At 49.9% G+C, this 12370-nt stretch overlaps 1 protein-coding gene across 2 annotated transcripts in view; it reads left to right on the forward strand.

Moving 5' to 3' along the window:
* Window positions 1–1749: 1749 nt before the first annotated feature.
* Window positions 1750–12370, forward strand: part of NPDC1 (neural proliferation, differentiation and control 1) — a 101158-nt gene continuing 90537 nt past the window's right edge. For both annotated transcript variants that reach the window (XM_014602647.3, XM_019475900.2), the window contains exon 1: window positions 1750–1922. In XM_014602647.3, coding sequence (XP_014458133.1) covers window positions 1838–1922 — 85 coding nt within the window. In that variant the 5' untranslated portion in view covers window positions 1750–1837. The remainder of the gene's footprint in view (window positions 1923–12370) is intronic.

Genomic DNA, 12370 nt, shown 5'->3' on the forward strand with positions numbered 1-12370 from the left:
TTACAAAACAAAGAAACACCAACGGGCTTATGTCTTTCCATGTTTGATTTATTTTTTTAGCCATTCCTAATATAAGTCTGCATATTCTTAGCATTAATGTAACTATGTAACTGTTTGTTCAAGCCTGCTGAGGTCTCAGCTCCCCTACTGCAGTGAGCTCCCCTAGCTTACTGTGCATTTCCTTACCCTTTTAATCCAGTTTAAATTTGTTGCCTGGTTTTGCCATTGACTCCTCTGGCAGTTCTGTGCCTTGCAAGGCAGTAGGTACATGGTCAGGCAGCTTCTGAAGGGCAGCACCAGGGGTAGATGGGGGAGCAGGGGAGGTGAACTGGTGCACCTGCACCCCCCCCCCCCCTTGAATCCTGTTCAGCTCAGTTTAAAGCCTGGCAGGGGCAGCAGCATGTTTAGGCAGGCACTGCTGAGAAGGTCAAGTGACTTCACGGCTCATTGTCAGCTACCTAATTCCTTGTAAATTCTTGGTGTTCATCATGATGCTTTCTTCTTTTTAATGGTCTTGATGTTCCCCCAGCCATGCCAGCCTTTGTTCTGCAATTCTGCTGTCCCTTAGCTGCTCCTGGGCATGCGGCTCCTATTTTAGAGCCCTGTAGTAGGGTGGCCATCATAGAGGACATTCTGGTTTTCTGCTACTCTGTTCTCTGTCCTCTCTTGAGACGAAACCGGACGCCTTTATGTCCTGTATTTTTCTCTTAAAAAAAATAGAGGACATAAAGGCGTCCAGTTTTGTCTCAAGAGAGGACAGAGGACAACTGGACTGTCCTCTATGATGGCCACCCTACCCTGCAGGCTGTTTTTAACTCATTCCAGTGAAGCTACATTTGTTTTTGCTTCAATCTTAAATAGAATAATACAGTCTTAGGCCTCTGGCCTATTAGTGAAGCTCCTAGTTTATATTTAACTGGAGAAAAAGATATGTTGTTTCATATGTGCTGATGCACCTCACACTCTGCACCCCGCTTCCAAAATCCTAGATTCACCTATGGCAGCAGGTAGAACGAGCTGGGACTGGCCCCATGTTAGGCACTTCAGCACGTTTGGAACCTAGCAGCATTTACAGCCAGGCCTGTGGTGAGGAGAGGCGGAGGGAACCAGAAGAGAAAACAGAATTTAATGGCACCCTTCAACTACCTGAAGGGTGGACCCAAAGGGGATGGAGCTGGACTGTCCTCAGTGATGGCAGGTGACAGAACAAGGAGCAATGGTCTCAAGTTGCAGCAAAGGAAGTTTAGGTTGGATATTGGGAAAAACTTTCTCCCTAGACGGGCAGTGAAGCACTGGAACAGGTTACCCAGAAAGATGTAGGATCCCCATCTTTGCAGGTTTTTAAGAGCCGGGTAGACAAAGCCTGGGCTGGGATGCTGTAGGTGGGGCTGGTCCAGCTTTATGCAGGGGCAGGACCAGACCTCCCGAGGTCCCTTCCAACTGGCATTTCCTAGGATCAGGTGGGTGACGCCCCTCGGCCCTGCCTGACTGGAGGGCCGGGCCGGTGGCTTTCCCTGCGGTGCCCCGTGCCCGGAGCTACAGGGAGACACCCAGCCCGGCAGCCGAGCGGGGCTTTGTGACGTAGCGCCGAGGGGCTCTGTGACGTGCCGCCGAACCCCAGCCGGGAGCTGAGCGCCGAGGCGGCCGCGCGGAGCCGGCGGGATGCGGGAGCGGGAGGGGCGGCACCTGCTCCCGCTCCTCCCCGCGCTGCGCCCGCAGGTGCCGGGGCGGCGCTTGGCCGCCGCTCTCCCCGCCCAGCGCCGCTTGCGGCAGCATCTCCGCAGCGGCCGCCCGGACCCTGCTCTCCGCTGCCATGAGCCCGCGCCGCCGCTGAAGGATGGGCGCGGACCGCGGAGCGCTGCCCCCTCGGCTCGGCCTCCTCCTGGCCGCCTGCTTGCTGCGCGCCGGCACCGCCAAGCCAGGTGGGTGGCGGCCCGGCCGGCCCCCGGGGGACGCTGCCGCCGCTGCTGCCTCGAGCAGGGCCGGGGGCAGGGCTGTGCCGGGCAGTCCTGCGCCGGGGGCAACTTTGTGGGTCCGCCGGGCAGTGCCAGCCCTTGTCACAGTCACCTGCCTGCGAGAGCAGGGCTGGCCGGTGTGGTAGCCGCACGCCTTGGCCTTGGGCTTGGCTGCGCCCTGCTCTATGGAGCCTGAGGTCTGTCTGAGACCAGCCCTACTGGGTCCCGGTGGCAGAGTGGGGTGTCTCTGCGGCAGGGATGGAGCTGGTGCCTTGATAATCCTGCTCCTGTGGCGCTCGCGGATCCTTCAACAGGCAGGGACCCACAGAGCAAGGGAGCAAGCTGGAGGTGCATCTGGCTGGGGAGCCAGGGACACCCTAAAGAATTCCCGAGCAGCCTCCTCAAAGCCTTTCCGGGCTCCGGCAGCAGTCCCTGAGCTCCTTCTTGGCTGCCCAGGCGGACACGCAGCCTGGTGTTGACAAGCTAGAGTTCCCTTTGATTGCGTTGAGATTCACTAGTGGCCCAAATGGTTCAGTATCTAGTGTGTCTCCTTCTGAGCTCTGAGTGGAAGTGCAGCATCTTCCCTGCAGGTTTGCTTGGACCTTATGAATGAACTGATGTAAAGATGTCCTGCCGATTTAGAAGCTAAGTGGTTTTGGCCTAGAACTGCTTCTGAGCTGGGGGACTGGGGTGGGAGTGTCTGTGTTCAATAGGCTGGGGAAAGAATTCAGGTTTACGCAGAAGCTTAACTTCATAATCTAGGACAGGAGTGGAAAACGCCCATGTGATTTGGGAGCGCAAATCCCAGAGTCAATCACATAAAGGCTTTGGAAAATTCTTTCTGGGTAGTGTATCCCCTGCTTTTCTCTGTGCTTCTGATGCTTCTGTCCTTTTATTGAATCCTAACTTCCTCTGAGTCACGGCCTGAAGTACTTCCAACATGAAGAAAGGTGACAACGTTTGGCTCATGGTTCTGTGGCTTTCTTCCGTTCCCTCTTTTTTATTTTACCGAAGCTTGATTGTGACTGACTCACTTGGGAGGCTGCACCTAATGGTGTGTGGTGGGTTGATGGTTGTGGTAATAGAGTGGCTAGTGGCTTTCCCTGGGTCTGGTCCTGTTTTGAAATCCTTTCTCCTGCATGTATCTCCCTTGAATGAATCTTCTTTGGAATTAAGATCATTGTGTGCAGGATAAGACCTGGAGAGGAGACTCTCCACTGAAACCTTGAATTAATTTAAGGGGGTTATTTAGAGGGACAATAAAGCCTAGTGATTTTGGCAGCCTCGGGCAATTTAGTACAAATACAAGCTCCCCTTGTGGCACATTTCTGTGGGCAGAGTCTGGTAGGTGCTGCTGGCAGTTGGCACTGCCTGGTGCAGACTCTTGCACTTGGGTAGGTAATTCTGTTTGCTGAAGGACAAAGATGCTTGTACTCATGGGGAGAGGGGGGTGTTTTGAGATCAGTGAGAGACTATTCATTCTTCACTGGGGCAGATTCTCCTTGGGCTTCAGAGCTGGGAAGAGCTCTCTGGCAGATCTCGTTAATAATTTGAGTTCAAATTGTAGCAATTATTTTAGTGATCTAACAGTCCTTCTGAGTTGTCATGAAAATGTACCCACTAAAGCACAAAGCTTGTTCTCCTGGTCTGTGCTGTGATGACTAACTGTGGACAATATATTTGCTTCCCTGTCAAAAAAAGAAAAGAGGAAAAAAAAATTCAACAAAAGAATTACTCAGTTTGGGGGAGTGTAAATTTGCAAAGCTTAAGTAATTAACAGGCGCTTCTCCAGTGTTCTTGTTAGGAAAGTCAGTGGGCTTTTTGCCCACAAAAATGATCTGTGCCATCTTTTTTGAGTGGTGGCAAGTCTGATGAAGAAGCTTGTTTTTCAGGGTTCAAAGATGTTTGGATGTATACAGGCATAATGCTCATTTGAAGAAACGCAATGGCTGCTTTGTGGCAAGCTCATCTGGTACATAGAAATAGAATAAAAAATAGATAACTGCACAGCTGTGCTTGCAAATTGCAGAGTGTGTTACAATGCAACTGTACCAGTCCTCTGACAGCTACTACTGATCCCGAGTGGCTTAAACACTGTCTGTAGAAGCAGTGACTTGAGATGAGCTTTCTACTGCGTCCTTAGCTTGCACTGCAGTCAGATTCTGATTGCTATACACAGTGTGTGTAACTTCTGGTTAATACCAGCCACAGAAAGTCAACAAAAAAGGCCTTGCCTTCTGGGGAGCAGCATGTCTGTAGTGGAATGTAAGCAGTTTCTGTTTTAGCTGTAGAAAGGATATTAAAAAGTAGTCTTGGGCAGGGAGTGCCCTTTGACATTTCACAGTGCCTAGTCACTCGAGATGTGGTATATGGTCAAAACAGTCCTGTCTAGCCCTTCTGGAAGGATGGACATCATACTTAGAAAGGAAGGTGGTGGTAAGGAGTGGTGTGTGGAGGGCATTAGTTGATGAAGTAAAGAATGGGTAGAATAGATCTCTGGTTTTGTCCAGCTCATGGATGATTCCTCCCCATTGATTTAGGCTAGCAGGTGGCTGCTGTGCTTTTCAGCCGGGGGGAGGCTGTGCAAAATGGGAAAGGACACTGGGAGTGAATGCTTGAGGATAAAAAGGCATTTGCTCTGTTGCCTTGCTGGCCACTGCCGCTCCTAGCTTTTCCCCAGTAGTGTATTTCTCTACTTCCCAGATTCTGGAATACTTCTGTCTGCTACTACTGAGGGAAACTCAGCAACTACAGATGTACAGGTAGAGGCCACATACGGAATATAAATGGTAAAGTCTCCATTTTTTAGTTTTTAAAGCCTCCTACCTCTCTCTGGGGAGTTCTCGAGCCTTGTTTGTTGAGGGGGAAGAGATCATACCACTATCTATATATGCGGTATAAGGACATTTGCAGTCCCTAGTGGGTTTTGCAGAAAAGCCTTGTAGCTGCTAACTACAGCAGCAAAGCAATGAAAGCCCACGTTGCACATTTCCCAGTAGAAAGAATGCCAGGGATCACAGTGTTTAAAATCAAGTTGTTGCTGTAGCAGCACTTGCTGGTTTAAAAATGTCTCAGGATTTGACATAATCTCAGCAAGCCACAAGTCAAGGTCATTGCAGAACTGTAAAGTTTCAGCTGGGGTTATAGGCTTTGAATCAGAAACCTTTTCCCTGCCAAGCTTCTTCCTAAGCAGTTTTTCATGGGGAATAGGCTGACTAGGCAACAGGAGCTTCACCTCTCTGGCACCTCAGCTTGCTGATGTGACTTCCCTTGTGGCATCGCTGAGAGAAGAGAACTCGTTATGAGGGCTTTCTCATAAAGCGCTGATTGTTAAGACTGTTTTTAGCTGCAGCTTTGTTGAAAAAGCAGGGCAGCATGGAAGAGACTTGCACTCAGGGGTTGACAAATCCATTTGCCCCCTGTACATCTTGGAGACATTAAACTATGCTCTGTTTCGAGCCATTTTTTAAAACACGCTGTTTCTAGCCTCTCTTTCTTGGTTTCCACATCAGAAGATCCCCATCAAAAAGCAAACCAATGTGGCTGGTTAATGCTTCCCAAGAAAGCAGTATTTCTGCTGCTGCTAATGGTTTTGTGGAACATGCACAGAGACAAATTGGACTGGGCAGTGTCACTGGTGTTGCTCAGAGCTCTGTGGGCAGCTGTCACTTTCACTCCACATCTGGTTGGGGAAGCTGAGCCACAGCATGGAGCAAAGTGGACAGAAGATGTGGAGACTTGCTTTTCTGACCAACTAGCCACCCTCGTAAGCATAGAAACCTTGACTCTTTAGCTCAGTGCACCTGTGACTAACCAGCGGCCCAGGAACAGGCAGTTATTTTGGGCAGAGGGCCGCTTACTGAGTTTTGGCAAGCCATTGAGGGCTGCATGACAGGCAGCCAGAGGCAGATAAATATTAATTTTCTACAGTTTTTAGGGGCCCCGGGGACCAGACAGAATGGCCTGGCGGGCCACATTTTGCCCACCCCTGAACTAGCCACTACTTCACGAAGTGGCAATGTGGGAACACTGCCAGGGGTCAGGTGCTGTCTGGGTAGGAGTGATCTGGAAGGAGAATGAAGGCTTCTGAAGGAATTACCATGGGAAGGATGTATGTGGGAAGCTCATGTATAAGGGTGAACACAAAGGTGAAAAGCTGGGAATCTTGATTAAAGCTGCTGCAGGCCCCGGCAGAGCTAGAGCCCTTAGGTCTGTATCTGGGGCCAGATGGGGTAAAAGACTTTCGTGTGCACTTTGAGAGTGCTGCCTAAAGCCTTGCAAAGCCCAGGTGGGGCAGGGAACGCTTGTTGCCTCTGTCAGAGGAAAGGTAGAGTATGGAAGAGAGTCTGCTTCAGTTGGGAGTATCAGCATCCACAGTGGGGCATTTGTCAGGGGTCCCCACCTCCCACTACCCCAGCATCTGAACTAAGCTGATCTCTCAGGCCTGGCTGATGGTTCTCCCAATGCAGTCGCTGAATATTCCCCCACCACACCTGCTTTAATCTCTGCAGAAAGGTTTGGCATTGGACTTGATTTGACTGGCAGGTGTGCAGGTTGCTTGTTCATCTCTGGCTATATCCAGGAAGTATCAGGATGCAGTGGAGTCCCCAGAATGTGTCTGAATAGTGCTGTTTCCTGAATATATGGGAGAACTTTCTTTGAGCTGCATGTACAAGATATTTCAAAGCTGTCTACCAAGATCAGTCATGGCTTTTCCTGTATTTAATAAAGGACAGTCCAGACCACTGAAAATATCTAGTGGAAAGAGAAATATTTGTTCTTGTTTAGAAACAGGGAATTGCTTACTGAGCGATCTTCGTCTGCTGCTTCTCCACTAAGTCACTGCCTGATTGAAAGGCTCCGTTAGAAAAGACAGATCTTTCCCCACCCACAGGCCTGTCAGACCAAGCTGTGGGTGCCCATGTTTCCTCTTGGCGGCTCCTTGTGTGCAAGGTGCGGTCTCTCCCCTGTGGTATTTGGTTGTCATTCTCTTGACATCTGAATCTGGGGTGTGGAAGCTCAGAGATAAAGATGCACTTGGTTGCTTGAAAACTGTGATTGTTATTGAGCCTGGTTGCTGTAGAGAGAAATGCTATGAAATTGCAGCTATTGGGCAGTGACTGTGAGGCTCCAGGAAGGAAGTTTTTGCTCTAATGAAATATTTCATGTTGGGCCAGTGGAGCTTAGAGTTGGGGCAGTGAGCATGCAGTCTCATGCGGAAGGGGAGGTCTGATTCTCTTTGCATTGTCACTTTCCCTTTAAATTTTATGGATAAATCCTCAGCAGAAATCTAGAGGGGGGAAGCCTAATCTGAGGAGCAGAATAGAAGAGGTGCTCAGTATCGTTTCAACAGAGGATCGTTTTGCAGAAGGGGTCTATTGGTCTGTCCTCATTGAGCTCCTGCTGAGAAACAAGACCTGAACTCCTTATAATAGTGCCTGATACATGCAAAGGGAAGGGGCTTCCACATGGCAAGGAAAAGGACTTCTTGGGGGCTTTCCCCCCTTTTTTGGAAGTTCTGTGATTTGTGCTTTTTAGGGACCTGATTACAGCCCCTGCCCCAGTTGGTGTTAATGTAGGTTAACTTCAGGTACATCTTGTGTCTGCATGTGTGTGTCCTCAGGAAAGGGGATTCAAACCATGGTACTTCCCAGCTAGCCCTGAGTGCCACTCTTCTGCCTGAATCTGACAATTTGTTCCTGGGCAGGGTGACAGGTAACAGGTGTGTCCTGTATTTGCTTTAGGCCATGGCTGCCTGCCTCTGCTGGCATGTATTGCAAAAGTGATCTAGCAACAAGTGTACCTGCATGGCTGGCATGGCCTGGGGCAGGGGTGTCGAACTTACAGCCCGCGGGCTAGATCCGGCCTGTGGAGCCCTGAGATCCAGCCCGTGTCTCAGACTGCCCTGTGAGCCTCATGCAGATCTGGTCTGGAGTGTGGGCTGGACTCATCACTGTGTGCACTGCACATGGCACAGGAGGTCAGTCCAGAGCATATGCAGCATGCACCCACACTGGACCAGCTCTGAGTGCTAGTCCTGATCCAGCTCACAGACTGGCCCAGCGACCCTCACCCAGCCTGTAGGGCCTGATGAGTTTGATACCCTTGCCCTGTGGGATACTGCCTGGAAAGGGAGCCAAAAGCCTGCTTTCAGAATGGTAGGGATGGGAAATTATCTCACTCTGGGGCACCCTGCAGCTGTTTGCACAGGTCTGGCCTTGGCAGCACAACACTTACGAGAGCGTGCCAGGGCTTTAGTGCTTTGTGGGCTAACTAAAGAGCAAGGGGGGTTGGACTCCGTTCCAGTGAGGATGTCTGTAGCCTTCAATTCTGTCCTGAAGGAAGAGTGCCTTATTGCCAGGAAGCAGTTGTTTTCCAGTGAAGTGTTCACAAGGGTGTGAGTATTAGGTTCCAGGAGAGAGCGTATGCATTTGCTGGGAAAGGGGTGGGTGCTAATATAACATTGTGCATTCTGGTTGTTTTATGGAAGACCCTTTGAACAACTGAAATTCCTCAGCAGCAGCATCTCCTGGATAGTAAAGTAGGGAAAGCTGTGACTTTTTAAAATTTTCCCTTCATTGGCCACCTCATGTTGGAGAGATCATCTGTGCATGTTATGGGCAGAAATTACTGCAGCTCCATGGCAGCCTTAAGTTAAAGGATAACTGGCTTGAGATCAGTTCTCTTCCTCCTGGAATGTGTTGTGCTCACTAGCCTGAGAGGGGTGGCAGGGGTGGGGGTGGAAAATGAAGTAACAGACCTTTCCTCCTATGTCCAGGCTCTTGCCTGTGAGGATGGGATGCTTCTCTGCTTTTGGTTCTTTGCAGCTTAATAGAAGCAAAATGCTGCTGGTAATTGCTGCTTTCTGAGTCGTGGGCCAGGCTCTGTCCTTGGTGATGTGAGGGAGGCCAGCTCCATGGTTAATTTGAGTCCCTGGGTGGTGAATTATCGGGGGGCAGGTCATGGTTCTAACACAGCCTGCATGGTCTTGGGCAAGTCACGTCCCTGCACTGCTGTAAAATGGGGATATTTCCTCCTGTTCTATGAATTGTTGGTTTAGATACAGAGCAGGGACTGTTCCTATTGCAAACATAAGCACCTAGCACAATGGAGCCTTGATCCTAGTCAGAGTTATTAGCCGCTGCTATAAAAATGCTAACAACAGGCAGAATAGCAGGGGAAACAGCAGTTGCTCGGGAGCTACGGGGTGTTGGGTTCCTGCACTAGGCTGATTCGAAGGCTGGGGATCAGCACTGGAGGAGCAGGAGACTGGAAGCTGGGAAGGGGGGAGGAGGGAGCCATCCTAAGCAGGAACGTTCCTGAGATGAGTTCAGAGGACATTTGGAAGAATCAAGGAAACCCAACAACATCCCTGGGGAAGGGAGATCACAGACTGCTTTCCAGCCCACCAAAACAATTTCATGTAGGGAACATAGCTTCAGTTTTGGACTCTGAACAACTGATTGAAGTGGCCTGAAAGATAAGAAAAAAAATAGTATTTGCTGTCTTGTTTTGGCTGTATCCTCACAATTGTGTTTTTCAAAAAACCTCTTTTTGTTTTATCCTGTTCTTTACCTTCCATTAGAAATTAATATAACACCTAACCTGTTTTTCTGGATATATTTCCTGGAGAGCTGCTGCAGTTATGATATTGGACACCACAGAGAGGTAGCTTGCCAAGAGAAGAACATTTTTTTTTAAATTGAGACTTAAAAAAACAAAACCTTTTGGTTATCTAGTTTAACTTGTAGTAGACAACCATTGATCCTTCTGGATCATCACGTATGCATGAGAGGTCACTTGAACCTTTGATGTGTGCCGAGGCAGGAACGTGGAGGAGCAGAGGCTGCCCAGACCTTCCATCCCCCTTTAGACCATTGAGGCAGAATCCAAAGGCCAGACTGAGTCTGGATGTTCAGTGCCTCAGTGGCTGTAGTTTGTGCATGTCTGGGAATTGAACCCAGATCACCTGCATGGCAAACAAAGATTCTACCTCTGAACCACAGTAGTAGGGTATTTTAACTTGAATGCCCCCCAGAATGGAAAAACTCATTGAGAAATATTTTCAAGCTCTGCTGTTTTGTAGTAGAGAGTACTCCAAGGTTCAGGCTTGTGATAAATGAAGTTGAAACTAACTGTGTGCCTCTTTACCATATGTAGTCTTTATTGCTCATCTTGCAGTGGAGTTGTCAGCCTCGCTACCTTTAATTATGCTGCTTTGCAGACACCCTGTTGGCAAAGTGGCTCTTTGGACAACTTTTTCCTGTGATTTGTGAGCTGAGCAAACTGGGGCAAGAGCTGATGGGAGCATGGAATCATAGAAAATGAGGGTTGGAAGGGACCTCAGGAGGTCATCTAGTCCAACCCCCTGCTCAAAGCAGGACTGTCCCCAACTAAATCATCCCAGCCAAGGCTTTGTCAAGCCAGGCCTTAAAAACCTCCGAGGATGGAGATGCCATCACCTAAATGCCACTGTCCTAGGGTTTCTCTTATGGCACTTTGTTTACCTCCAAGAAACCACATGCATAGGAGATGCTTCCAGTTCCCTGAGTTAGGCCATAGCCACAGGGATGGGGGCTTCCCTGAGCTTTTGCTGCCAAATGTAGCCTGCATTGTAAATTGTTCCTATTCTAGGATTTTGCATTTGATAGCGGGGCAGGGGTGGGGATGGGCACTTTATGGAGAGCAGCCTCTGACTGTCTGTGGGGCTGCTTCCTTTGCTGTGCATCCCCTTTGAGAGGCCAGGAACTGGAGCTGGGTGGGGGGAGAAGGAAGTTGAATGGCTCTGAAGAGATGATGCAGGGATCACATGGACAATCAGGCTCTAAGTGTAATTATGGCCTTACCCCTGAGCCACTCACTGCATTTTCACTGCAGCCCACCAGTCCCCTGGGAGAATGCCTTGCTTGATTCTGCATACATTGTCATGTGCAATCTGGGATATCCCAGGCCTTTTGCTGCCTATTTCAGTGTTAGTTAATAGTTCAGGCCTTGGGAATTTTTTGTAAGTACTTTGAGGTTGTGTGGTTCATGTTTAGGGCAATGGACTTGCAGTCAGGTTCCATTCTTTGCTCAGTTTCTTACCAGTTGTGTGACCTTCCCCCTGCCCCCCATCCACTGTGGTTAGACAGCAAGGAATATCCATACCCTGAAGAGCTTGCAGTGTTTATGTGCAATATCTAGCATGATGGGGGATGAAGATGATTTCGCAGGCCTCTTTGCACGAGTGCAATGTAGCTACCTGCTAGGATGCACCTCATATGGTTTACTGTTGCTGGAGTGCAGCTCTTCAATCTAAATTTAGTTTTAAAAAAGGCTGCTGGCCAGAGGGGAACCCTGGAACAGCTCTCATGACCACTGCCTCAGATGGGCTGGAGAGTGGCCATGGGGGACTTCCCAGAGCAACTTCACTGTCACATTTCTGCGGTTGGAACATGTGAAAGCAAGTGCTTCTAGCAGAGCAGGGGATGCATATGCAGTGTGGACATACCCCAAATGATCAGCCCAGTCATGTACCTGGGGTACCCTTGTCCTGGGCAAGACCCCAGCTGCTAGACCAGGGGCTGGCAATTATTTTGGGCAGAGGGCCGCTTACTGAGTTTCAGCAAGCCATCGAGGGCTGCATGACAGGCAGCCCAGGGTAGATTAATGTTAAATTTTCTAAATTTTTTAGGGGCTCCGCGGGCTGGATAAAATGGCCTGGTGGGCCACATCCGGCCCCTGGGCTTCATTTTGCCCACCCCTGTGCCAGATAGTCCTTCAGCCATGGTTGTATGTCACAGCTTCTTCCTGCATTGGAAATGCAGCATCCTATGTGCTAAGGGTCACAGTAACCTTGTGGGCTCTTAAGCTTGGGTTTGTAAGCACCTGAGACAGGCCAGCAACCCGAGTAATTCCCTCTGGGCACGGTGAGTGCTGCTGTCAGCCTGGCTCGGCACTGGTGCATGGCTGGGATTTTGGCAACATGCAGCCCTCTACAGCAGAGAAATGCAGCACCATTCACAGTGCTCTGCAGAGGGGGAGGGAAGCCTCACTCGCCCTGCACTGTACACAAAGAAACGCAGGCACCAAGGGAGACCAAAGCCTTATGGAGAGCGGCCTCTGATGGTCTGTGGGGCTACTTTCCCTGCTGTGGGTCCCCCTTGAGACATCGGGGACTGGATCTCTCAGGAGGAGACGGGAGGATCTTCTTACCCTGGAGATCAGACCTCAAGCATCTCAGTTTTGGTTACAACATCAGAGGCCGCTTCTGGCCATCCTGGCCATTACCCTGGTGCCAGGGTCACACAGCAAGTGTGGGGCAGAGCCCTGGTAGAACCGTGATCTCCTCTTGGCTCTGGTTTCTGCTGTCTCCTGCATAAAATGAGTTTAACACATGGGGGGAGCACTTGAGATGTTTCAAGAGGCAAGGATTT

This window comes from Alligator mississippiensis, chromosome 12, assembly GCF_030867095.1.
Source record: "Alligator mississippiensis isolate rAllMis1 chromosome 12, rAllMis1, whole genome shotgun sequence".
NCBI classification, from domain to species: domain Eukaryota; kingdom Metazoa; phylum Chordata; order Crocodylia; family Alligatoridae; genus Alligator; species Alligator mississippiensis.